At 35.9% G+C, this 27,357-nt stretch overlaps 2 protein-coding genes across 7 annotated transcripts in view; both read left to right on the top strand.

Moving 5' to 3' along the window:
• The window catches only part of tnpo1 (transportin 1), a 37,977-nt gene extending 26,787 nt beyond the window's left edge, over nt 1–11,190 (top strand). Inside the window, exons 19-24 of one of the 2 annotated variants that reach the window (XM_073839676.1) lie at nt 310–405; nt 2,915–2,990; nt 4,061–4,160; nt 4,248–4,322; nt 4,427–4,553; nt 8,611–11,190. In XM_073839676.1, the coding sequence (XP_073695777.1) occupies nt 310–405; nt 2,915–2,990; nt 4,061–4,160; nt 4,248–4,322; nt 4,427–4,534 (455 nt within the window). In that variant the 3' untranslated portion in view covers nt 4,535–4,553; nt 8,611–11,190. Of the gene's footprint in view, nt 1–309; nt 406–2,914; nt 2,991–4,060; nt 4,161–4,247; nt 4,323–4,426; nt 4,554–8,610 lie in introns of those variants that run through there. The other variant, XR_012355576.1, reaches the window with a different exon arrangement.
• A 1,613-nt stretch (nt 11,191–12,803) lies between these two features.
• fcho2 (FCH and mu domain containing endocytic adaptor 2) overlaps nt 12,804–27,357 on the top strand; it is a 77,478-nt gene continuing 62,924 nt past the window's right edge. For all 5 annotated transcript variants that reach the window (XM_073839677.1, XM_073839679.1, XM_073839678.1 and 2 more), the window contains exons 1-2: nt 12,804–12,982; nt 26,774–26,865. In XM_073839677.1, coding sequence (XP_073695778.1) covers nt 12,950–12,982; nt 26,774–26,865 — 125 coding nt within the window. In that variant the 5' untranslated portion in view covers nt 12,804–12,949. The remainder of the gene's footprint in view (nt 12,983–26,773; nt 26,866–27,357) is intronic.

Raw genomic sequence — 27,357 nt, forward strand, 5'->3', positions numbered from 1 at the left:
TCACGTGACTTTCCCCCATTCAGTCTCAGTTATTTTTGTACTGTTTTGTATTTCTATTTTGTCTATTTTTTTTTGTTCTTTTTATTTATTATAAAAAACTTGCTATGTGTACTGCGTTAGACTAACCCTATTTGTCACAGCACTTACATATTGTTGCTCTTTTGTTAGTTTGATTGCTTCTATTACCCTCTCTTGTAAGTTGCTTTTGATAAAAGCCTCTGCTAAATGATTAAATGTAATCTTCAGTAATTAATTCCCAAATTTTAATCATACCTTTAAAGTTAAAGTGCTACTGATCTCTCTGCTCAGGTTCTGAGATGCAGCCGTATGTTCAGATGGTTTTACAGCAACTTGTGGAGATCATAAACAGACCCAACACACCCAAGACACTTCTGGAGAATACAGGTACCATTTGAGGGGTGCTAGACCAGGCTGACCCCTCACAAGAGGTTTCCGCCCTCTCCTTTTCCCAAACTCTCCCAATCCCCATTCCGCAGTGCTTATTAATCTCCATTCAAACTCCAGGAAGTGGACCTTACAAGGTTTGATAAAGGTTTCAGGATACTTGACGTCAAAAGCTCTACCAGTCCACAGTATTCTGGGTAACTGGGTTGTGAATAACAATAACAATAGGAGGTATTTTATGCTCATTTTTTTCTATATACAAAGTCAGCTGAGTTCCCTCAGCATATCCTGTCTTCAAATACGACAGTAACAGACCTTGTAACCGTCCAGCCGTGGTACTGACTGAAGTAGATTAATAAAACAATGAGTTTACATGTTAGTAAGCAGACCAGTTTAATGAGGTTACAAGCATCAGTCAGTGAGATATATTACAAACAATGACGAATGTAAACCAACCTTGAGAGAACTATTCAGACCTGCTGGCTTTGATTTGAACATTTTTACTTGAAGATTTGGACCTTAATTAGTCTTTTCTTCCCAAGTGAATTCAAAGAAAACATCTAAAGTCAGATCTAAATCTGTTTTGTGGTTTTTAGATGAATGTATAGCACCTGTACCTCGCAAATTATTTCCCAGTTACACTCCACTCTGATTGGACTGACCGAATTGAAGCTTTAGCCTGAGCCGAAATGGCTGCCGACATTGATTATTTTTATTTAATTTTTTTTTTTTTTAAATGAGGGTGAAGTGTAACGCTCCTAACATACTCCCACAGAAACAAGGGTACTTGTAGATGTGTTCCTGTTTGTCAATTTATTTCTGTTGTTTTAGTTACTTTTCTTTTTCAATGTGAATGCATATCTGCCAATAGATGTTGAATGTTGTTTAGTTAAGGACGGCTAACGTTTGATGCAGGATTGCTGATGTCTTGATTATTGATGTTGAAACATGAAAATTACATGAAATTACTTGATTATTCAAGATTATTCAAGAAAAGTAATTAAAAACAAGCATGTTGCATACACTCTTAAAAATAAAGATGCTTCGCGATGCCATGGAAGAACCTTTTTTGTCTAAATGGTTCCATAAAGAACCTTTAACATTCTATTTCACAAAAGGTTCTTTCTTCAGATTATAAAAACATAAGAAAGATGGTTCCCTGTGGAACCAAAAATGGTTCTTCTATGGCATTGCTGTGAGGAACCTTTTAAAGCACCTTTATTTTTAAGAGTGTAGGAAAAACGATATAATGCAAGTCTATTAACACACTGCTGTTCAAAAGATTGGGGTCAGTAAGATTTTTATGTTTTTAAGAAAGAAATTAACACTTATATCCAGCAAGAATGTATTGAAATTGATCAAAAGTAACAGTAAAGACTTCTTTCTATCTTTACAACTTAAAAAATGGTCAAATATATCATGTTTCCACACAAAATGTTATATACAATATACAATTCTTGAGCACCAAATCAGCATATTAGAATGATCACTGAAGACTGGAGTAATGGCTGCTGAAAATTCACAGGAATAAATTAACTAAACTCTCAGTTGAAATTGTAGTAATATTCAAGAGTATTTCAGTTTTTACTGTATTTTTGATCAAATAAAGCATTGAAGCATTGAAAAAATATTATTGACCCTAAATGTTTGAATAGTAGTGTATCTCTTCGTTATGGTGCAGGTTTTACATCATTAATGTTACAATGTTGAGTTTATGTTGAATTTGGGAGTATTTGATCATCTATTTGATTACTAATTAATATTATAATGGTGAACAGTGCTTAAGTGTGTTTCAGATTCTTTGAATCAGCCCATCCTGCACTGAACTGCGTTCTCTAATGAGCCAATCATCTGCTTTCTGCATGTCTCATTGGACTGTTCATAAATGCCTGTCTTTAATGAGAATGTTGCATAGTTTTGTGTCTCTTAAACTTAGGTCTCCCTCCTCTGTGCCTCTTAAGATCCTGGTGGAATCTAGTCCTCTCCATGTAGTTCGCTTGGCGTAATGTGCATTTCTTAATGAAACAAAAGAGACAGAAAGACAAGACAAGACTTTTCTGTTCTACTGAAGAAATTTTTGTGAGTTTAAGGGAGAAATTCTTAGAAAACAATCTTGTTTTCTTTAGTCTTTAATGTGTAAAACAGGGATTTGGGGGAAACAAAGCATGCGATTTAAATGTGGTCATATACAAACGTCACTTCAAACAGAACATGGAAGTTTCTCAGTAACTGAACTGTAGAGGAGCCGTGTTTTCTAAGACTCCTCCCTTAAACGAGATCTATGTTTTTTTTTAGTGTCATATTTTACATTTGACCCTGTAGTCTGGGGCTGTGAAGAGCACTAGTGAAATCTTGTGTTTATTCTCATACACAGATTCTGTTGAGTTCTGTTTCTGAGTTGTCTGTTTGTTTGTTTGTTTGTTTCTTTTTGTTTTCTCCTCCCCCCCCCTCATTCGCTCATGTCTTGGTTGGCGTTTGGTGCTGTATAACCGTGATTGCGTTACCTTAGCAATAACAATTGGTCGTCTTGGTTACGTTTGTCCTCAAGAGGTGGCACCCATGCTACAGCAGTTTATAAGACCCTGGTGTGTATTATTCAATCTTTTATTTCATTCATTTCCTCTTTCTGTCTATCTTCTGGCTTTACTCCCTATGGTTCTCTCTCTTTCTTTCTCTTACTCGCTCAGTCTCTCTCCGAACCTTGTCCCAGTGTTCTCGAAAAGGCTCCCGCTTTTCTTAGTATAGAAACGTCCAGGATTTTGTAGGCAAAGCTTACATTTCACCAGCATAATATCGATATTTTCTTGGCAAAAAGACAAGACGACATGGTAGGAGGCCTATTCAAGACATTTGAGACAAGGTATCCCTCTCTTTCTCTCTACCTTTCTCTCTGTTCTGTATGATTCAGTCTAAATCATTGCCAACCATGTGACTAACCCTGTCCCTCTAGGTCTTGTCGTTTAATTTGCCTCAGTAGCACCTTCATGTATTCTCAATTGATTTATTTCAGTTTTCACTTCTGTTTTCGTCTTTTATTGTCGCTATCTAACTACTAATTGAGTGCATGGGGTAATATCAAATGCTTGCTGGTTTCAGGAAACGGAAGCGCTAGTTAAATGGATAAAAAGAAGAGAAATGGAAAAGCTTTTTTTAAAAAAGCATTTCTCCTCCCCATTAGATGTGGAGTCTTTTAGCTGCATGATTTTATCCCAGAATGCCTGCCCCAAAATTTGCACTAGTTTAACTCTATAAACTTGCAGCTGACAGAATACATGGTGCTATATAGACATTGTATTTGTCTTAAACAGTAGGTTGTTTTACTGCAAAAAGCAGCTAAAGATCTTATAACCATTCATAATTACAAAAAGAAGTAGATGCATATGATTAAGAAGCAATAATATTAACAATAAAATATTAGTATGGGTTTGTCAGGAAATATTGCAACAAAAAACAATTTTTGGTTTCAACAAGAGAATGTTTGATACATATAGAAAATTTGAGTTTCTCGATTGACCAAGATTTGTGATTGAAACCGTTTGCTAGTCTCAAGGTGCTCTGAGGTGGTAGTCATGATATTGTGTTGATTATGTGTGAATCCACTTGCAAACTAACCGCACAGGCTTGTTATTTGAAAACTGGTTCTTCCCTTCACTAGGTGCACCTCTCTTCGCAATATAAGAGACAATGAAGAAAAAGACTCTGCGTTCAGAGGAATCTGCACCATGATCACGGTCAACCCTGGTGGTGTGGTGCAGGTACGGCACGTTATTCTCGCTGATGTCTCTCTAAATGCTTTGGCAGTTGAAAATGATCCTTTTTGTTTTCTTTACCACCCCCTTTAGGACTTTATATTTTTCTGTGATGCTGTAGCATCCTGGATGAACCCAAAAGATGATCTTCGAGAAATGTTCTATAAGGTAGAGCGCTGTGTAAATATTTCATAACGAGTCTGTGAGTTGGGAACAACCTTCGAGTTTATTATGAGAGGATGCTTTATACTTAAGTGTGTGTTTCCTATTAGATCTTACATGGGTTTAAGAACCAGGTTGGAGACGAGAATTGGAGACGCTTCTCTGACCAGTTTCCCCTTCCACTCAAAGAGAGACTTGCAGCCTTCTATGGGGTGTAGATGTTACCTGATTGAAGAGGTACATTTGCATGAGTTTTTATAAGCTTGCAAGTCTTTGGTATGCGGTTATACACTTAATTAGCATCCATTCTTCATCATAGTTGTTTTTATTAATTATATTTATTATACAGTCAAACCAAAATTTACACCTTCAACATTTCTCACATTATCACAGATTATTCGTTCTAGTTTAGAAAAAGATAATAAAATATGACAAGAACTTTTTTTATACTGTGTCAGAACAAATTCATCTTAATAATGTCAGATAACTTTGATAGAAAGACATGTAATGAATTAGGTTGAATAGCTGTCAGCTGTTAAATTTAAGTACACAATTAGATGATACCAATTTAGGTTAACCAACTACCAAGCAATGCTTAATTTTGTTCGGTGTGTGGTGTAAAAAAGTTGCAATAGCGATTACAGAAAAAACACTTTAACAAAACATGGTCAGGTCAAAGTGTCTGAATAATTTTTGGTCCCAAATTTTGATCAATTTTACTGGTAGTCCACTGTATGAAGAATTTTTGCATATAATATGTTACAGTTTACTTTATTTTGTTATCCTCACTTACATAAATGAACTATAGTGTCCTGCACCCACTAGTAAAAAAAATATCAAAAATTATATCTGATGTCTGAATAACTTTTGGTTTGACTGTATAAAAGCAAATGTAACATAGTAACATGTAAAATATATCAGCATTATCGTTCAAAGGTTTGTGGCAAGGAAGATTTTTTTCAATGTTTTGAAAGAATACTTTCCAAAATACAGCAAAAACTGTAATATTGTGAAATACTATTACAAATTGATTTTAAAAAGTCTTCTATTTGAATATATCTTAAAATGTAATTTTCAGCAGCCATTACTCCAGTCTTCAGGGGGTAACGCAAGTTACGTATTAATATTACTTTTTCAAGTAACTAGTAAAATAACGTGTTACTTTTTAATTAACCAGAAAATATCTGAGTTACTTTTTCAAATAAGTAATACCAGTTAGTTTTTCCCCCATCTATTGATTAAAAGCTCTCCTGTCCCCATGTTGAGAGAAATTGTAAGTAAGATACTTTAGTTCTAGAATAAAACCTGCAATAATTAAATGTATTCAATACCATTTTATTAACCAATGTCTTTGCTGCCGACCTTCGATGATCAAATTCATCCATACTAATAAGTAAAAATGATTCAAGATAATCTCACATTTGTTTTCCTTTCTTTTTTTATTGCTAAAGAGTTGACATTTTTTCTTCTGCGGTCTGCTGTACAGACGTGAATTTACTTTTCTCTAAGCCTGAGGCTTTTGGTGTGAAAAGCCTTTTAAATTTGCCAACTTTTTATATTAAAAACAAACAAGCAAGCCCTGCCCAGATTTGAAAAGTAACGCAAAAGTAACGTAACGCATTACTTTCCATAAAAAGTAACTAAGTAACGTAATTAGTTACTTTTTTTTAGTTACTACTCAATATTGTAATGCATTACTTTTAAAAGTAACTTTCCCCAACACTGGTCTTCAGTGTCACATGATCCTTTAGAAATCATTCTAATATGCTGATTTGGTGCTCAAGATTATTCTTATTATTATCAGTGTAAAAAAATGGTTGTGTTTTTCAATATTTTGAAAAAATGGGATAATTTTTTTCAGAATTGATAAATGGAAAATCAAAAATCAAAATCTTTATTATAAATGCCTTTGCTGTCACTTTTAATCAATTAAATGCTGACTTTCTGAATTAAAGTATTAATTTCCTGTTTATATTTCTGCTTTTTGCAGAATTTAACCAGTTAACTGAATCATTACCAATTATCTAATTATTAAATTTGACACATGCATGTTGTTATTAATACAATTACACAAAATATTTTAAATATTTCAGCTCCTGATAACATAGATCGCATTTTATCAACTTTAAGTCCATTCTACAGTTGCCATGACCAGTAAATTTGAAATTACAACATTTTTGTATTTATTAACATTAGTAATCTGGTGTCATAAACAAACTTTTAGTATTGGTTGGCTAATGTTAAAGGGAACCCCGGGTATTGAGACATGGCTTGATATAATGTAAATGATGTCTCTTACTGAAATATGTAGTGGAAAACCCATTAAAGATTTACGTTATTTAAAAAATCCACATAGTTTTATGCATATTTTGGACTATGGGGGGCACCATTATTTAAATGACGTGAAATGGTTGCACTCGGTGAGCTACTTGGCTCTACCTGTTGCTATTTTTACCACAACTCAGAAAATAAAATACGATGACCCTAGCTCCTGAAAGAGCTTACAGGTGGCAATGGATATAAGCGTAGGCTTAAACTAAATGCTGTACCATCAATTTTTTCCCACAAGGAGTATAAACGCCCCCGGAAATCGGGTGAAATGTGCACTCAGAAACTCCTTCAGTGACTGCGGCGTCATGACAAGCGTTGGCATGTTTACACCCTGCCAGGATGGCATCTAGCATTTCTTGTCTCTGCCGTTTGTAAACTCTTTCAGTAGCTGTGGTCTATTAAAAGCCTCAAAGGCATCTGGGCTGAAGTAGAGAGAACAAAGACGTGGGTCTTTATGAAGTTTTATTCGTCCACAGGCATCTTCCTATTGTTTTCTCCTCTTCTTATTGCTAGGAAAAGCAGTGAAGACTAACATTGTGCCTCTCTTGTTGCCCTTCAACTGAAAATTACAACCAAAAGCCACACAATGTGGCATCATATCAGTATTTTATTTTCCGAGTTGTGTTGTGGTAAAATGAGCAAGAAGTAGCGCCAGTAGCTCACAGAGTGGAACCATTTCATGTCAACAAAATAATGGTGCCCCCCACAGTCCAAAATATGTATAAAACAACGTGGATTTTTTTTAAATAATGTAAAAATTTCATGGGTTTTGTACTACATATTTCATTAAGAGACATTATTTGTGTTATATTAAGCCATACAAATCTTAATACCCAGGGTTTCCTTTAATTTTAGCATTTTTATTTTGTTGAAATGAGTTTCATAAATAAGTTGTATAAATTAACATTAAAGGGATAGTTCACCCAAAAATGAAAATTTGATGTTCATCTGCTTACCCCCAGGGCATCCTAGATGTATGTGACTTTGTTTCCTCAGCAGAACACAAATGAAGATTTTTAACGAAAACCGGTGCAGTCTGTCAGCCAAATAATGGAAGTGGATGGGCACCAAACCTTTAAAAGTAAACAAAAACACGCACAAACAAATCCAAATTACACCCTGCGACTCGTGACGATACATTGATGTCCAAAGACACGAAACGATCGTTTTTTTGCGAGAAACTGAACAGTATTTATATCATTTTTTACCTTTGATACACAGCCACGTCCATCTGTCATGAGCACGAGTTTACCATCCGGCTCGTTACATGTGAACGCACTCTGGCGTAGTATACCCAAACGCCGTAAGCGATCTGTCGCATGAATACAACACTCGTTGTTTACACAGTGCACAGAGATTGTGGGTATAGCGCCTATTCAAAATGGTAATTACTTGCGCTTATCCTGATTGTTCAAACCGATTTAAAGCTAAAAGATTACGTTTGCTTGCGCAAATTCATCCGGGAATTTTCACCGATTTCCCCTTACGGCGTTTGGGTATACTACGCCAGAGCGCGTTCACATGTAACGAGCCGGATGCTAAACTCGTGCTCAGGACAGATGGACGTGGCTGTGTATCAAAGGTAAAAAATGATATAGATACTTTTCAGTTTTTCGCAAAAACCGATTGTTTCGTGTCTTAGGACATCAATGTATCGTCACGAGTCGCAGGGTGTAATTTGGATTTGTTTGTGCGTGTTTTTGTTTACTTTTAAAGGTCTGGTGCCCATCCACTTCCATTATTTGGCTGGCAGATTGCACCGGTTTTCGTTAAAAATCTTCGTTTGTGTTCTTCTGAGGAAACAAAGTCACCTACATCTTGGATGCCCTGGGGGTAAGCAGATGAACATCAAATTTTCATTTTTGGGTGAACTATCCCTTTAACCTAGATCATAAATTACATTTATGACAAATTGTACATGTAACATGTTTCTAATTTGATCTCTTTCTCTCTTGTTCTGCAGCTTATTCACTTCGGGAGAGGATGGGAACCTCTGATACCCAGGGCATACGTTGCCCTTTACCTGGGGGGAAGGGTGGTCTACCAGGGGTGGGAGCCAAACGGCTCACTGGACCCCTGTAGACGGGGTGGGAGGGAAGTGTTAGCTAAGGCGCTAGTCGACGACACCTCGCCAAGCCAAACCAAAATAGGGAGGAAAGCTTTTTCATCATGTCATAACAATCAGCCACGTGGGCAAAAAAAACTAAATACATCGTTAGCGTTCATTCACCAGGGCACTTAATGTAACGGGACATCCAGGGGTTACAAAAAAACAACAACAACAGTGACACAAAGAAATTGTGTGTTGCACTTCTGACATAGGAAAGTGCCTGGAGACAACTTCTGAAAAACAGGTTTTGTTTTTTTTCTGGCCTGTATCATTTAGAGGGGGTGGGTGTGACGTAAATCTCAACTGGACGCAAAGCAGAAGTCCTATGCATGGGGGATGTAGGGTATAGCTCGACTGCATGAAAGTGTGCAGACCGTGTTTTGTGTGCCAGCTATGCACAGAAGTAGACGGTAAAAATTTAAAGACGGCAAATGCTAAAAACGTAACATATTTAGGGACTCCGTCTAAAAGGTAACACAGCGTAACTAGAAATGCAAGTCCTCTCATATCATCAATAGCGAAGGGTTTTCATCTTTGCAGATGTTTTGCAAAGATAAAGGAATACAAATCGAAATGACTGCATAACTTTATTTTCACTTTTTTCTAAATTCTTCTTGGTAAATTAAGTTAGCATGCGCAAAGCGAGAGGGAAGACTCCATATTAACACAGTGAAGAGTACGAGGCTTTAATGTTCCTGAGTCTCACTTTCTGATTTCCAGCGTGGCTTGACATGGATCCAAACTAGTGAACCCTAAACACACATTTCGTCCGTTTTCGAGGCATCAGCGATTTCTTTTTTTGCTTAGTTTGCTCAGAGCATGATTTTGAAGATGCTTGTGATATCTTTTTCGACTAATCAGGTTAATCTGGATGTTTAGTTGTTTGATTTGTGCATGTTGGTGGCCCAATGAGCAATCGGTTTTTCTAGCACCCCTCATACAGACTAGTTTCAATAATGCGTTTTTTCCACACATACACAATAGGTGACGTGTTTTCCATCCGCATATTGCTTTCGTGACTCGTTTTATTTAGTTCCGTTACCTCCTGCATGAAGTTTTACAAAAACGTCCCATGTTGTGTTGTGTATAATCCTGGACAGTTCAGTGCTTGTGGAGGCAGTAATTGTGTCCCTCATGTGAATAGTAGCAAGCCTTAAAATGCCTGAATGTATCCCGGAGTGTAAGGATTTAGGTATTAAGAACTTAATGGAAGCATGTGAAATGGTTCTTTGAAGTATAAGCTAAGTTCTGGACCATTAAGGATGTAAGCAGTCAAGTGTTTTATCATTTTCGATCTGAACACTATGGGATACTGTCAGGTGTTTGTGAGTCTGTGTTGTGCTGGTGTATTTCTGCAAAGTGTTTTTATTTACTTCGGTTTGTCTGTCACATTCCAGCTGTTTTACATTTGTAACCAATAAGAGAGGTCGGAGATTCTAATGACTGAAAAAAATATGAAAAGAACAAACGAAGAAACAATATGTAGGCAGATATTATGAATGTTAAGTGTGTTGTCTTACACTTATGAATGCTGCTATGTGTTGTAATTTTCTACTTGAATATTTTATGTTGTAGAGACCTCAGGAGGTATGTTTACTGTTAATGTTTTTTTTTTTTTTTTGCTGTTTTAATTTTATTTTTATGTATGCCTTTCCCTGCTGTTCAGGCTCCCATGTTTCATAATATTAATAATAATAATATAATTCACTGTAATTCATTCAGCTGCTGGTGAATATCCTTTCTAACGGGGATATTTTTGTCACTATGTCTCCTTGTAAAAGAATGTAAAACTTTTTTTTTTTATTAGAGGAGATATTCAATAATAGGCACTCGTAGGATACTTCATGTGGGGATAAAATGGAAGTAACTGGCCCTTATGTATGTGAACATTCGTTATTTATGAAATACAAATGCAGTATATACTGTAACGCCTTGAAGTTAAAGTTGAGTTTTTTGGGGGTGGGGGTATAAATAAGGCCACGAGACTCGGAGATTGCACAGTAATGAATCTAATGGTTTTACTTTTTTAATGGTTTTAATTTTTCTGTCTTGTTTTCTTTTTGAAAAGTACAAAGTGTAAAAAAATCTAAATGTTGTGTCCCCACCCCAGACTGCACCAACTGCTGTATAGTTCTATGTGTGGAATTTAAGATAATGTAATAATGAAGTCAAACTTTGCTCAAAAGCTACCTTTTCTGGTCCGAGAGCAGTTTAATTTATAGTGATTTTTCAACTTTTATTTTATAATCTGATTTTGAAGAAAGATTAAAAATATAGGAAGTAATCATTTTTAGGGGCCACCAAATATTTTGGATCATGCAAAGAATATATATTGTACTGTAGAAATTTTGTAATGATATTTGTATGACATTGTTATGGACGTGAGTTTGTTTCACTGCTTGGATCTGTGCATTGATAAGAATAAACACTTTTCAAAAATCACTGATTACATTATTTGTCTAATGAATTTCAAAGGTATTAAATATAAAGGTATACTTTGGAGTATACCTTTATAAATTGTGGCCTTTCTTTCTTTCTTTCTTTCTTTCTTTCTTTCTTTCTTTCTTTCTTTCTTTCTTTCTTTCTTTCTTTCTTTCTTTCTTTCTTTCTTTCTTTCTCTCTTTAAGACTGAGAAATATTTACCTGCTAGACAAATAATGTATAGACTTATTGATTTTCTTGATCCAGCGTCACATATATTTTGTGCAAATTGTAGCTTTTCTTCTTTCTTTCTTTCTTTCTTTCTTTCTTTAAGACTAAGAAATATAATTTACCTGCTACACAAATAATCTATAGGCCTGTTTTATTGATGTTTGTGACCCTGGACCACAAAACAAGTCTTAAGTAGCACAGATATATTAGCAATAGACAAAAATACATTGTATGGGTCAAAATGATCAATCTTTCTTTTATGCCAAAAACCATTAGGATATTAATCAAAGATCATGTTCCATGTAGATTTATGTAAATTTACTTACCATAAACATATCAAAAAACTTAATTTTTAATTAGTAATATGCATTCCTAAGAACTTGATTTGGACAACTTTAAAGGCGATTTTCTCAATAATAATTTTTTTTTGCACCCTCAGATTCTATATTTTCAAATAGTTGTATCTCGGCCAAATATTGTCCTATCATAACAAACAGTAAATCAATGGAAAGCTTATAGATGATGTATAAATCAGTAAATTAAAAAAACTGACCCTTATGACCCAGGGGCAGGGTCACATGTATTTTGTGCAAATTGTGGCTTTTTTTTTTTTTTTTTTTCTTTAAGACTGAGAAATATGTACCTGCTGCTACACAAATAATGTATAGGCCTATATTTTATTGATATTTGTGGCCCTGGACTCTTAAGTAGCATAGGTATATTTGTAGCAATAGCCAAATATATATCATTTAGGTGCACTTTTTTCTTTTATGCCAAAAACCATTAGGACATTAAGATAATATTCCATTAAGACAGTTTGTAATTTTCCTATAAATATATCTTTTTTTTTATTATTATTATTATTATTATTTTTACAATTAATATGCATTGCTAAGAACTTTATTTGGACAACCTTAAAGGTGATTTTCTCAATATTTTGACACTTTTTTTTGATTCCAGATTTTCAAATAGTTGTATCTCAGTCCTATCCTAACAAACCATACATCAATGGGAATCTTATTTATTCAGCTTTCAGATGATGTATAAATCTCAATTTCAACTGACCCTTATGACTGCTTTGTGGCCCATGGTCACATTTAGTTTCCAAGAAAAGTAACTCATTACACTGTAGCCTTTCAATAACATCTCTTATGTAATTTTATCACATTTCGTAGTATAATCCCACATGATCGTACCAGGAAAGAGTCACTACACCAAGGAGCTGAGTTTTACAGTGGAATATGAAAACTAAACGATTGCATCATGGGAATTGTATCAATTCACGAAACCGCCACTGGCGTCGCAGTTTCTTCATATACATACCTCAATGAAATACTGAACTAGTGGAGGGGGCCGGGTGAAAAGCAAGTAAGGAGGTGGAGTCGTGTTCAGAGGGAGGAAAACCCAGCAGAAGAGCAGGAAAAAAGAGAAAAACCACCAGACACAACAACATCGGGGGGAGGACGGAGGATTAAACTGTGCCAACTGAGGCAATTCAAATTAAGAAGAAGCGGTGCTGTGAAGCAGGGAGGACAGCAAGATGATAACGCCCTATTTCCTGGAAAATTTCTGGGTAGGTTGCTTATGCTGTGCTCTTATTTGGCTTTGCTTGTTTAGGACAACTCAGCTCTACTCGTCTGTCATTCTTTAAATTGCTATGATATGCTTGATTTCTGGGGCTATTCTTCATGTTTTGATTCGCGCCGCCCGTTGTTCGGATAATACCGGTAAAACATGGTCGAGGCAAACACCACAGCCTACTGGCCTGTTGCCCCCCTCACTTTTCTCGGAGAATGCCGTCCAGCTAGACCGGGGATTGGGCCTCATTACACCCATTTGACACAGACAACCAGTTACGTTCCACCTCTGTTCAATCTGATTGGCTGTCGATCAACGTCTTGGAATGTTAATGATCCCGTTCTGCAACAGCATTGGATGTTACGCCTGTCAATCACAATGCTGTCCTGTTCTAGGTCTTCCGTAATGAAGTTAAACCGGAGGCCAGAATGTCTAATAATGTTGTTTTTTATTGTGTAGTTGTACAGTTCAAGAATTCATATGTGAGTCATGTATTCAATAACCCCGGAGATAATAATTTTCGTTATTTTAATTACTTTGGTTATAGTTAGTATTGTCATGGCTTTACTATAGACCTAATATGTGCTCGTGTTTGTCGTTTTATTATTCTGTATGAGTTGTTACCTCAGGACATACCTCCTTATCAGACATAATTTGCTTCGTAAAAGGACGCATCACCCCCCCAAAAAATCTGTCATCGCTTATTCACCCTCATGTCGTTCCAAACCTGTGTGACTTTGTTTTAATACAAAGCCAAAAGGGTTGTTAAAAGTATAGTCAGCTAAAACAACATTCTGTCATAGTTTACTCAGCCTCATGTCATTCCAAAACTGTATGACATTTTTCAACATTTTTGAAGAACATTTTTTGTCCATACAGTGGAAGTCAGTGGACACCAAAAAGGTTTGGTTACTTACATTCTTTAAATGATATTCTTTCGTGTTCAGCATTAGATAGAAAGAGAGAGTAAGATGAGTGTGTGAGTAACTGCTAATGGAATTTTCATCACTTTAATTACAATGAACGCATATGCTTTCAGGTGTGATCATGCACAATCTTTATTATCTCTTAAATTCCAAACTTCCAGATTCCTCTGTTGTCATGTGCCGGATATGACCACGGTTTAACCATTAAACCACACCTGACTTGCAGAAGTGTTAAGCTGAGCAGGGTGAGAAAGTGTGCGGCTGGAAGCCGTGACTGTCAAAACAGGAGATGGGGGGGAGATGAAGAGAGATGAGGGATTGCAGAGCTGTGGAGTCTTGTTCTCAATCAGGTCTTTGTGTCGAGGGCTCAGTGAAACAGGGACGCCTATGATCAGCTGTGTGCTTGTAATGCAGGGCACAGACATACACACATATACCCCACACCCTGAGAGCCACACTTCTTTGCTTCACTGAAGCTGTCAAGCTCAAGAAATGAATGCAGGGAAGGTCAGACTGTCAAAATAGGCTTGATATTTATCTGCAATGACATCATCATCTTTTGAAATCAATCGTCTCTGCCCTCCAGTGCTTGACACCCGCAGGTGTGACGACTTACCCTAAACCTCCCACAACAAAGGAGTGCTTGAAGGAAACCTCTTAGTCTTGTTTCCTTTAGTCAAACACATCTAACCACAGATTTCCTCTCTTGCTGTAAAACACTGTGTGAACTTTCTAGTGAGCTTTTGACATTTGCTGATATATTACTTTCTTCTCTTTTAGTTTGGTTGGTGGATGTTCAGACTTGTTACAGTCAGAAGATACCTGTTTACGGAAATTCAATATCCGGTTGAGTCATATTGCAGATATTCCATTTTAGTTTCTAGGTGTAGAGGTCTTTCTGTTAATCATATATGGAGTGTAAAATGTCAAAACTGTTATTGATCATATTTACATGCATGTTTTTTTCCGATTACGTTTACATTTATCCAAAGCCATTTACAAACGAGGAGCATCTCAAGCAATTAGTCAGCAGTATTCAAGTATACAGTGCCAGGTTAACAGGTTTTTGAACAGTAAGATTTTTAATGTTTTTTTAAAGAAGTCTCTTCTGCTAACCAAGCCTGTGTTTATTTGATTCAAAACACAGCAAAAGCAGTGACATTGTGAAACATTTTTACTAAAATAACTGCTTTCTATTTGAATATGTTTTTTAAAATATATTTTAAAAATGTATTTCATTCCTGTTGTCAAAACAAAATTTTCAGCATACTCTTGTCTTCAGTGTCTCATGATCCTTCAGAAATCATTCCAATATGCTGATTTGCTGTTCAAGAAACATTTTTTTATTATTGTTGTTATCAATATTTAAAACAGTTGAGCAAATTTTTGTTCAGGATTCTTTGATTAATAGAAAGATCCGAAGATCAGCATTTATTTGAAATAAAGCGCTTTAAAAGCTTGGAGTCAGTATACTTTTTTCGAGAAAGAAATAATAGAAATGAATACTTTTATTTAGCAGTGATGCTTTAAAATAATCAAAAGTGATGATAAAGACATTTATAATGTTACTGAAGATTTCTGTTTCAAATAAACACCGTTCTTCTGAACTTTCTACTCATCAAAGAAACCTGAAAAAGTTTTACTCGGCTGTTTTAAACATAATAATAATAATAATAAATGTTTTTTTGAGCAGCAAATCAAAATATTAGAATAATTTCTGAAGGATCATGTGACTGGAGTAGTGATACTTAAAAACTCAGCTTTAAAATCACATTCAAATAGAAAACAGTTATTTTAAATGGTATAAACATTCAAAATTGTAGGGCTGTAATCAACCAAAGAAAATCTTGGTCGACTGAAGTCCTGAAACTTTCGACTAAAAATCGACTAAAAAAGACGTTGTGGAGAAAAAAAAAAAAAAAGTACGTTACATTAATTAGATACGCACTGTGCTCAGTACTTGGTAGCCTTGTTGTCTGCCTAAATTAATTTTAAATAAACAAAAAACTAATAGACTATTTGCAGTATATTAAATCGTTTTTGACCTAATTATTTTGCACTGAAATGAGTCTGACACACGAGTCTGTCGTCTCTGACAGCGGTGCATCGCGTGCACCTGCGCAATATCATAGCCTGTGATTTCTGAAAAAACAGTACTATGTTGTCAACTAGTGATATCACAAGAACTTTTGAGTAATGTGCAACATATTAGAAAATTATTTTTGTCATATAAGTATAACTGTCAGACACTATCATTTCAGCCGCTCTGCGCAGCTCGCACAGAACGAGGCTGAACATAAGAGCTCAGCTTCGCGGCTGAGACACGAATAAAGCTTTTACTAGTGTCAGTCTGAGAGATCGCCGATACACGATACTATGGTGCTAATTTAATTAATTATCTATGTACTAAATTCCTTATTCGTTTTGTAAAGGTAGACCTGCTATTGGCATTTGATTAAATTGTGCGTGTACAGAGCGCTGACTGGAGTTGCGCCGGAGTTGTTTAAGTTACTTTCGGTTTCATTCTCTGCTATCGTCAGTGAGTGAGTTGTAAATGTGCGTGCATGAATGTAAATGAATGAATCTTTCTTTACCCCTCATACTGCAATAATGTTACCGCTGTATGTCTGACCGTTGTCATCAGGTGATGTTGTAGTTCAGTTCATATTGAATGCGGAGAAGTGATGCGCGTGTAATTCACGTGCGTATGTTTGGCGCCATTTGATCGCATCGTAATTCTGATTAACGCATATAGATGTTACAGAGGTGAATGCTTATGTTTCCTATATACAGACCGATTATGATACATCGTAATTATTTCAGCCTGAACCACGTTTTACTACCTCTGTTATCCTAATGACTGCAATGCTAATATAATATAACACAATTAGTGCTTTCCACCTGATGAAATGAGCGCGGCAAAAAATCGACCAATCAGAATTTTGGTCGAACCAGACCGTATCGACCAATTAATCGACTAATCGACTGGGACGTTACAGCCCTACAAAATTGTACTGTTTTTCTGTACTTTAGATCAAATAAATGCAGGCTTGGTGAGCAGAAGAGACTTTTTAAATATAAATCTTGCTGTTCGAAAACTTTTGACTGGTGACGTACAGCATGGAGACAATCAGAAAAGAACTGAAAGATATTAAGTGCTATTCTTCCAAGTGTAATGGATTATCACAAAAAAAGATGGGCAGGGACTTGATTCTATCCATCAGTTGTTTGGATTTTGAAATATGCATGTTGTTCTCTGATACAGTCAATTTTGAAGGAACGGGGTTTAAGCAGATTAAATGACTGCATAAATAAAGATTTAAGTTATAAAAAGGGAAGCATGTTCAGCTTCAGGGTGTTAAAGCTCTTTATTTGTTCTGTTTTTTTCCAGGGCAGGACATTGGATGATTAACCGAATTTTAATATACTCCTTTTTAACAAATATTGTGTCACTGGACTGGGCTTTGTCTTTAATGCATTTGAATGTGGCGCGTTTGCATTGTTTCACAATGCAGTGTCTGTAGGACAGATGTCCAGGCAGTTCACTCTGCTTAAACAGGGGGAGTTCAGAAGGTCATGTGAGGGACTCAGAGTTGTAGTGAAAGGGATTGAGCTGAACTTTGACACTGTTGATGTCTAAATGTTTTGCTCTGCTCATTGTTGATTTATCATACAGATACTTGCTCTCAGAACGGCAGTGTGGTCAGTAATTGAGCTACTGTAAGTGTTTGTAAATGAAATTATGCTTGCTCTGCTTTTAGGTTTTGAACAGCTATTTACTGATTTGATTATCTGAGTAATCTTCCATTTACAAAGTCATTTTAACAGGTGCAGTTGTGCATTGGATTTATGGTTTGCATAAAGTGTATTTTATCTAATATTCATTGCCGGAGACGGACATTTATTATTATATTGCTCTTTTGCTTCAAAATCTTTGTGAAAGAAGGTCTTTATTGTATTAGATCATGTTAGAATAAGATAATTTATATAACATTAGATAAAGGCCATATATTATCTAATATATATTAAAAGAAAACTGTCTCTGTTAGGAGGAAGAAGTAAATCTTATTTGGCACTGTGAGTGAAGTTGTTTTATTTCCTAGTCTTCATCGCTCGAGATACATGTAATGCATACTAATGTAATCACATTCAGATCTGTGTTCTCTGTTCAACTGATTCTAATGAGAAGCCAGACTGTGTCAGCTATGCCGATTTTAGCATGCTTTGTAATGTTTATTAAACCTTTATAGGTTCAGCAGATGGCTGTGGACTAAACCATGCATTAAATTAGGCAGTTAACTTGCCCTGACTGTGTGTGTTGTTATCTCGCTTACAAGGACACATTTGCAAGAAGCTAATACATTCAAAGCTATTTTAAAACTAGTATGTAGGGGACAGAGTGTATAGTAATAGATTGCAGCAGTGTAAGATGGTGCCTAAATTTGTGCAAATGGTAGTTGTAAAGAATTAAGTATTTTTGGGTTGTTTGTTTTTGAATTTGTGTGTGCATTTTGTCAAGTACCACTGGATTTATTTTAATAAATAAATAAAATAAGGGCCATAGAAAATTGAAATGGATGCAGTACACTTTTTTTTTTTTTTTCAAAACCCTGTACGTACATATTTTGCTAGTATTTAAACGGTTAGTTCACCCAAAAATTATTCTAGCCGTCTGCAATCGCAGAGAATTGTATGATCCGTCCTCGTTGTTGTATAAAGACAGGAATGTAGAGGAACTTGCTTGGATGAAGATCGCTGAAGAGATCGGGATGTCAAATCTTTTCTCAACGTAATTATTTCCCATTTTGTTAGCTAGCGAAACATGGTCATGAGAGGATTCCAAAATGCCCAGTCCCAATAGTTTGCCATGGTTTATTCAGGGGAAGTGTGCAAAAAACTAGATGCGTTGGGAGCGTTGCCTGACGCAGACAAAGTGTGCGGTGTGAACGCACCATTACGGTTTTGGAAAGACATGAAGGTGAGCAATTAATGACAGAATTTTCATTTTTGGGTGAACTATCCCTTTAACAATGCTTAATATCAGAGAAAGCGAATATAATACATAAGCAAGAAGGAAAAATCCCTAACCACAACATGAACAAGATATAAATTTAAGTTATACAGTGGCCTAATGGGACGGCTACTAGTTTTATATGGAAATACAAAAACAGGGTCCCAGTTTGAGAGGATTTGTTATGAATTTCTCCAGGTGAATATGGTGCTAGAATGAAGTAAAGAAGTAAGAAGATGACCATGCAAGAGTAGATTACCATGCAAGAGTAGATTTATGAAGGTGGAATATTTTTAAAATGTAAGAACATTTCCAAGTAGGCATTCTTGATTTGAGCTTCCAAGAAAGAAGTTTATGTGTACGTACTTAACCATATTTTTTGGGTCAAATTTGTACCCAGAAGTGAGCTAAATCTGACAAAACCTCTTTTGAGTTGAGGAGGCCTCCTAATTTGTGAAAATTGTATAAGAAAAAAGTTTCACAGACAGGGCTTAGGCTAAGCCAGGATTAGGCCATAGTTCAATTAGGATATTTAGGTAATTTTTATAAATGTGCCTTAGATAAAAAAAAAAAAAAAAAACATGACTGGTGTGCATCTTGAGACAAAACACTGACACTGACATAGGGCTGCCACTAATAACTATTTTATATTGATTAATCTAAATGACTAATTTCCCATAAATAAAAAAAAACGATTTTACTTAACATTTTATTTTTAATAAAATCAATTAATTGGAGATGCTTTTGATTATTAAAATATTAATGGATATTAATATATACATATTAATATACATATACAGATATACATATTAATATACAGTCGTGGCCAAAATTACATAAATATTGGAAATTGGAAAAGTTGCTGCTTAAGTTTTTATAATAGCAATTTGCATATACTCCAGGATGTTATGAAGAGTGATCAGATGAATTGCATAGTCCTTCTTTGCCATGAAAATGAACTTAATCCTGAAAAAAACTTTCCACTGCATTTCATTGCTGTCATTAAAGGACCTGCTGAGATCATTTTAGTAATCGTCTTGTTAACTCAGGTGAGAATGTTGACGAGCACAATAGAGGATGGATACCCGAGCCGAGCCCGACGGTACCCGACGGAACCCGACGGGTCGGGCCGGGTTCGGACAGATATTTAGAAAGGATGCTCGGGTTCGGGTCGGGCTCGGTCACCTCAGCGCGATAGTGCGCCCGTGTTATAACGGCGCTTTTTGCCCAGTGTGCACTGATGCTCTCATCTGTTGACATTTCCGTACGCTCTTTTTACAGTTGCTTAATAAAAGCGGGCTTTCCACACAAAAAAAGTGCATGTGTCATTAGTATGAGTGAAAAAAGAGATTTTAACTGTGTCGGGCTGGGATCGGGCTCGGACATAAATATCTTAATGCTTGTCGGGCTCGGGTCGGGTTCGGTTACTGCTCTGTCGGACTCGGGCCGGGCTCGGACAGAAAAATGCGGCCCGATCCGCACTCTAGAGCACAAGGCTGGAGATCATTATGTCAGGCTGAGTGGGTTAGAATGGCAGACTTGACATGTTAAAAGGAGGGTGATGCTTGAAATCATTGTTCTTCCATCGTTGCATAAAAATGGCTTCACAGGCAAGGATATTGTGGCTACTAAGATTGCACCTAAATCAACAATTTATAGGATCATCAAGAACTTCAAGGAAAGAGGTTCAATTCTTGTTAAGAAGGCTTCAGGGCGTCCAAGAAAGTCCAGCAAGCGCCAGGATCGTCTCCTAAAGTGGATTCAGCTGCGGGATCGGAGTGCCACCAGTGCAGAGCTTGCTCAGGAATGGCAGCAGGCAGGTGTGAGCGCATCTGCACGCACAGTGAGGCCAAGACTTTTGGAAGATGGCCTGGTGTCAAGAAGGGCAGCAAAGAAGCCACTTCTCTCCAAAAAAAAAAACATCAGGGACAGATTGATCTTCTGCAAAAAGTATGGCGAATGGACTGCTGAGGACTGGGGCAAAGTCATATTCTCCGATGAAGCCTCTTTCCGATTGTTTGGGGCATCTGGAAAAAGGCTTGTCCAGAGAAGAAAAGGTGAGCGCTACCATCAGTCCTGTGTCATACCAACAGTAAAGCATCCTGAGACCATTCATGTGTGGGGTTGCTTCTCATCCAAGGGAGTGGTCTTACTCACATTTTGCCCAAAAACACAGCCATGAATAAATAATGGTACCAAAACACCCTCCAACAGCAACTTCTTCCAACAATCCAACAACAGTTTGGTGAAGAACAATGCATTTTCCAGCATGATGGAGCACCGTGCCATAAGGCAAAAGTGATAACTAAGTGGCTCGGGGACCAAAACGTTGAAATTTTGGGTCCATGGCCTGGAAACTCCCCAGATCTTAATCCCATTGAGAACTTGTGGTCAATCCTCAAGAGGCGGGTGGACAAACAAAAACCCACTAATTCTGACAAGAAGTGATTATGAAAGAATGGGTTGCTGTCAGTCAGGATTTGGCCCAGAAGTTGATTGAGAGCATGCCCAGTCGAATTGCAGAGGTCCTGAAAAAGAAGAGCCAACACTGCAAATACTGACTGTTTGCATAAATGTCATGTAATTGTCGATAAAAGCCTTTGAAACGTATGAAGTACTTGTAATTCTATTTCAGTACATCACAGAAACAACTGAAACAAAGATCTAAAAGCAGTTCAGCAGCAAACTTTGTGAAAACTAATATTTGTGTCATTCTCAAAACTTTTGGCCACGACTGTACATATTAATGGAATCATTAAAATGGAATCCAGAGAAGTAATGGAAAATAATTTGGTAAAAAATAAAACTGTAAAACTTAATTAATTAGACATGCCTTTTGATTAAAATAAATAAATAAATAAATAAAAAAAAACAGAGAATAGAAAAATTAAATCAGAAAAAAAAACTGAATTTGGAAATAAAACAGATTTCATAGGGCCCTATAATTATTTAAAAAAAAGTTTGGTAATAAAAATAGATCTAAGTGAACGATAGCCTTTAAATTACTTAAAATACATATAGTAATGAGACAAAAAGAATTAGTTCAAATAAAGAATTAAAAGCAAGAAATCATATGATTTTATTTTACAAAACTGCTGAAATACATAATGTATTATAAACAATAGAGCTAATGTACATTACACATTACAACAAAGGCCTGCCTAGGGCACCTACAGCCTGACGATTGTTTTTACACTTTACTGCGTGATCTAAACCTTGTTTAATATTGACTAAACATTTAAATCAAATGTCCACTTAATTTAATATTTGGCCACATCTCTAGCACAGAAATGCTATAGCCACATTATTTTAATGAATATGTAGACATCAAAAAGAAGTGTAAATTCAGTGAGGATTTAAACTTTCATTTTGAAATCACGATGAACACTTATATAAAGATATAAAGTATAATGAAAAAGATACTGATGTATTCTCCTGAGTTTGCATAGGCTGATAAATGATTTACCTTACAAATCTGATGAAATGGCGCACATTGTGTTCCCAGATGAACATTATATTAAACCCAAACTTACAACAACATGGAAAGATGGAGTTTGAGACGCTCCACACATGTAAATGATAACAGTTCGTGTGGAGAAGCATGCTGTGAATGCACCACTTCTGGTATTTTGCCGGTTACTTGATGCAGACATAATTAAATCGAAGATTAAAAAAAAAAAAAAAAAAAACTAACTGACGAATCACGACAGCCCTACACTGACATGTTTTAAGATCAATCAGTGCAAGTTTCTTTCAGCTGAAACATCTCAGACTTGCGTTTTAGTCTGGGACTAGGTTTACGGCTTGTATGTGAAACCAGAAAGTTGTCTGTTAGGGTTGGATTTAGGGTGTGGGATCTTTTATTGTATTTATAATTAGCTATATAAACGGTAGAAGTCAATGGAATGTCCTCATTTCTAAGTAAAGTGTGTGTGTGTGTGTGTGTGTGTGTGTGTGTGTACCTGGTATTCATCACGTTATGGGGACCAAATGTCCCCACAAGGATAGGAATACCAGTAGATTTTGACCTTGTGGGGACATTTCTTAGGTCCCCATGAGGAAACAGGCTTATAAATCATGCACAATGAGTTTTTTTGAGGAAGTAAAAGTGTGCACAATCTCCTGTGAGGGCTAGGTTTAGGTGTAGGGTAGGTGTAGGGCCATAGAAAATACAGTTTTTGCAGTATGAAAACAATTACGCCTATGTTTGCAGTCAGGGTCTCTGTATTGGAAACCTCACTTAGTTTGTGAGACCAGCTGCATGAACAAGCACATATGTACTCAGTCAAGCCAAGCACAAATGTGCACATTTGTACCTTCATGTCTTGTCTTCTTGTGTGTTTTGGCTTTAAATATGAATTCTGTTTGGTTTGACCTGAGCGAGATTGTGGTTTAAACCCCCTCACAGAAACACAAACATACACAAAGGCACAACATCAGAGTCAGTGAGCAGGTTCCTACGCTCAAATTAGCAACTTCAAACTGCATGTTTGGTTCCTCATCTGCAGTGTGTCTGGTGTTTATCGAACTTCTCTGAACTTCTCTTTTGCTAACGTCATGGATTTCTAGCAGGTCACAGATATTTGATGTCATTTTGGCAATGTCATTGTAGCTAGATTTGTTTTTCAGAGAGTGAATGTGATAATTACATCGTCTTGTGTTTGCACTTGAATATTAGAAGTAAAACTGTTTTCTGTGACTTTGAAGCAGTTGGCATTCTAGCACGTTATTGTTTTGGTCGTGACATTTACCTGTGTGAAACGTTGCTTAACCTAGTCTCTTTACTCGCGATTATGTGGGCTGCATGAACCAATCACAAAACAGACTGGCATTTTGGTGTGCTGGTATTCAAAGAGCAGACGCCCAAAGCATTTTCCTGAGTTTGTTGTTGTTTTCCTATTGTATTTTTTAATATCACTGCATTCCTCGGTCACTTCTGTAGCGCTTGGCTTTCCTGTTGCTGTTCTTTCAACACACATACACACACAATTTTACAATCTTTCAATCTCACACAGGTCTCAGTTGTCTTTGCGCTACAGGAAACGCACACACACTGTGTGATATTTGCTGTGTCCACAAAAGCTGATGTGGAAGTTACACAGCATAAACATGAGAGCAGAGCTTCATCCTTCCTTTTATTGATTTATGTTAATGTCTTTTTGCGTAGGTAGTGTTCATATCAGTTTAAAATATTTTTCTAGATTCTTCTCTGAAATACCCTGATTTTCCCTAAGAAAGAATCTGGTGAAAGTAGTTTCAATTGAGATATGCTACCATTAAAACGTTTTTTTTTTTTTTAACAAAATTATTATTTTTATTTAGAAAGGATGCATTAAATTGATCAAAAGTGTCAGTAAAGACATTTCGGTAAATCTTTACAAGAAGGTGTCATTTGTTAACATTAGTTAATGTATTAACTAACATGAACCAACAGTCAACAATACATTTATTGCACTATTCTTTCATCTTTGTTAATGTTAGATAATAAAAATACATCATACGTCATTCGTTGTTCATGTTTGTTCACAGTCTATTAAATAATGTTAACAAACACAACTTTTGATTTTAATAATGCATTAGTAAATGTTGAAATTAACATTTAACTAACTAACATTAATAAATGCTGCAGAAGTATTGTTCATTCTTAGTTCATGTTAAGTAATGAACCTTATCGACAATGATGTTACAAAAATTTATATTTCAAATAAATTCTGTTCATTTGACTTTAGAATTAATCAAAGAATCCTGAAAAGAATATGTATAACACTTTCATTGAAATATTAAAGGAACACTCCACTTTTTTTGGAAAAAGGCTCATTCTCCAACTCCCCCCGAGTTAATAAGTTAAGTTTTACCATTTTGAAATCCATTCAGCCGTTCTCCTGTTCTGGCAATATCACTTTTAGCATAGCTTAGCATAGATCATTGAATCCTATGAGACCAATAGCATCGCGTTCAAAAATGACCAACGAGTTTCGATAGTTGTCCTATTTAAAACTTGACTCTTCTGCAGTTATATTGTGTACTAATACCGGCGGAAAATGTAAAGATGCGATTTTCTAGGCCGATAAGATTAGGAACTACACTTCCATTCCGGCGTAATAGTCAAGGAAGTTTGCTGCCGTAACATGGCCGAAGCAGGCGGAGTAATATCACGCAGCACCTAAAATTAGTTCCCAGCTAGCTTAGCATTTGCACATGTGCTGCATGATATTACTGCGCCTGCTTCGGCTATGTTAACTTCGGCAGCAAACTTCCTTGACTATTACGCCGGAATGGAAGTGTAGTTCCTAATCTTATCGGCCTAGAAAATCACATCTTTACATTTTCCACCGGTATTAGTACATGATTTAACTACAGAAGAGTCAAGTTTTAAATAGGACAAATATGGAAACTCGTTGGTCATTTTTGAACACGATGCTATTGGTCTAATTGGATTCAATGATCTATGCTAAGCTATGCTAAAAGTGATATCGCCAGAACAGGAGAACGGCTGAATGGATTTCAAAACGGTAAAACTCAACTTATTAACTCAGGGGGGAGTTGGAGAATGAGCCTATTTCCAAAAAAAAGTGGAGTGTTCCTTTAAGCAGCACAACCATTTTGAGCATTGATAACATTAATAATAAATGTTTCTTTAACAGCAAATCAGAATATTTTAATGATTTCTAAAGGATCATGTGTCACTAAAGCTGAAAATTCAGCTTTGCATCACAGAAATAAATTACATTTTACATTTTTATTTCTGTGTTTACTTAATTTTAAAGAGTTCATTTAATTAGAACATTATTGCGTGACTACAATGATTATAGATTTTTTTCCTTTTCCTCTTGCGCTTCTCTTTGAATCACTGGTTGAACTCTTGTGGTGGGCCAGATTGTCTATTTTCACAGTTGGCTTTTGAGAAATGCTAATAAAATAGCTTACAATTGAGCTTGTTTTGGTTTGGTTCATTAATCTGATATATTACCTGTAGATGATTTGCTTGGGTAAAAAGGCCTTGGAAAGCATATGATTGATTATGTCTGTTGTACCACGCTGGCATGGATGACAGCTGTATTTATAGTCAGTCAGAGCAGATATGCTAAGCTAAGCAAAGCAAACACAGCCTTATTATTGTTATTCATATTAATATGAAATGACCGGCATGCACTTTAAATCCCAATCACGTTGTTGCCACCCAAAAAAGTAACATAATAGAACCAAGCATTTGTAAATATTATTTGTATCTATTCGTTTTCAGCCATAATTTGATAAGCAGAGGAGAGGTGACACCCTTGGCACACTATAGTACTGTACATGTTCGTGTTTGTATAGCATTTACGCAAACATCTCTCTCTTCTAAGGCATGTACATAAAGCATGTGTTGATATGCATGACCAGCAAAATATTTAGTAAAATGTATCTAACCTTTACTCATATCACTACTTTAAAAAAGATATATGTTTCCATCATTTCAAAATTAGAGGTGGTGTCAGGCTTCAGATCTGAATTATGCAGTAGTTTAGCGCTTGCATTTTTAAAACGCTGATATCGGACACTTGTAGCATTGTAACCATGGTTGAAACCCTTTACACAATTCAGACCAAGCTTACAGCGCTGACTCTTACGAAAACGGGCAAAAAACACAGAAAGCATGTTGCGGATGAATATGGTGGACCAGTCTGCTTTAAGGAGTCAGCTAGATGCCATTCAGAACATGACAGCAATGATTGTTGAGAAACCAAAATTGGTAAACAAATGTCTGCACCAGTGATGACCATTCTTAATGTTGCTTCTTGCTTTTATTAGGAAAAAATGATTTTGCTCTAATGTTGCTTTTAAATCATTTGAATGTTTTCTTTGGCAGGGCGATAAAAACAATGGATTTGATGTACTGTACCACAACATGAAACATGGCCAGATATCCAGCAAGGAGCTATCAGACTTCATCAGAGAAAGGTAAAACTGTGTTTTTAGTTGTTCTTGTTGTTGTTTTTTTTTAGGGGATGAAACACCTCAGAGTGTTATATTGTGTTCATGACAGCCTGACATAACGCAGACAGTCATCTGTGCTAAAAATTGTATGCTAGCAATGTTGTTTTAACTAAAACTTATTTATTTTTAATTTTTTTTAAATAAAGCTGAAATAAAATTTAAAAGCTTAATCTTTCCAGTCTCAAAAAGTGTAATAAAATAAGTTTACGTACTACTAAAACTAGTACTAAAACTAAATCTTAACATTAAAACCAATTAAATCTAAATAGTAGTATTAATAATAAAACTAATTAAAATGTCGAACCGTGTAACAAAATTACTGAAATTTAAAAACTTTAAAAACTGATCATATAAAATTAATTCAGTGTTAATTATATAAAACTCTATATAAGTGAAGTATTATGAAATCTGTTGGCCACTTGTTCTGAAAAGAAATTCTTTTTGTAGACTAAACAG

The sequence above is a fragment of the Garra rufa genome, chromosome 5 (genome assembly GCF_049309525.1).
Source record: "Garra rufa chromosome 5, GarRuf1.0, whole genome shotgun sequence".
In the NCBI taxonomy this organism is placed as follows: Eukaryota; Metazoa; Chordata; class Actinopteri; order Cypriniformes; family Cyprinidae; genus Garra; species Garra rufa.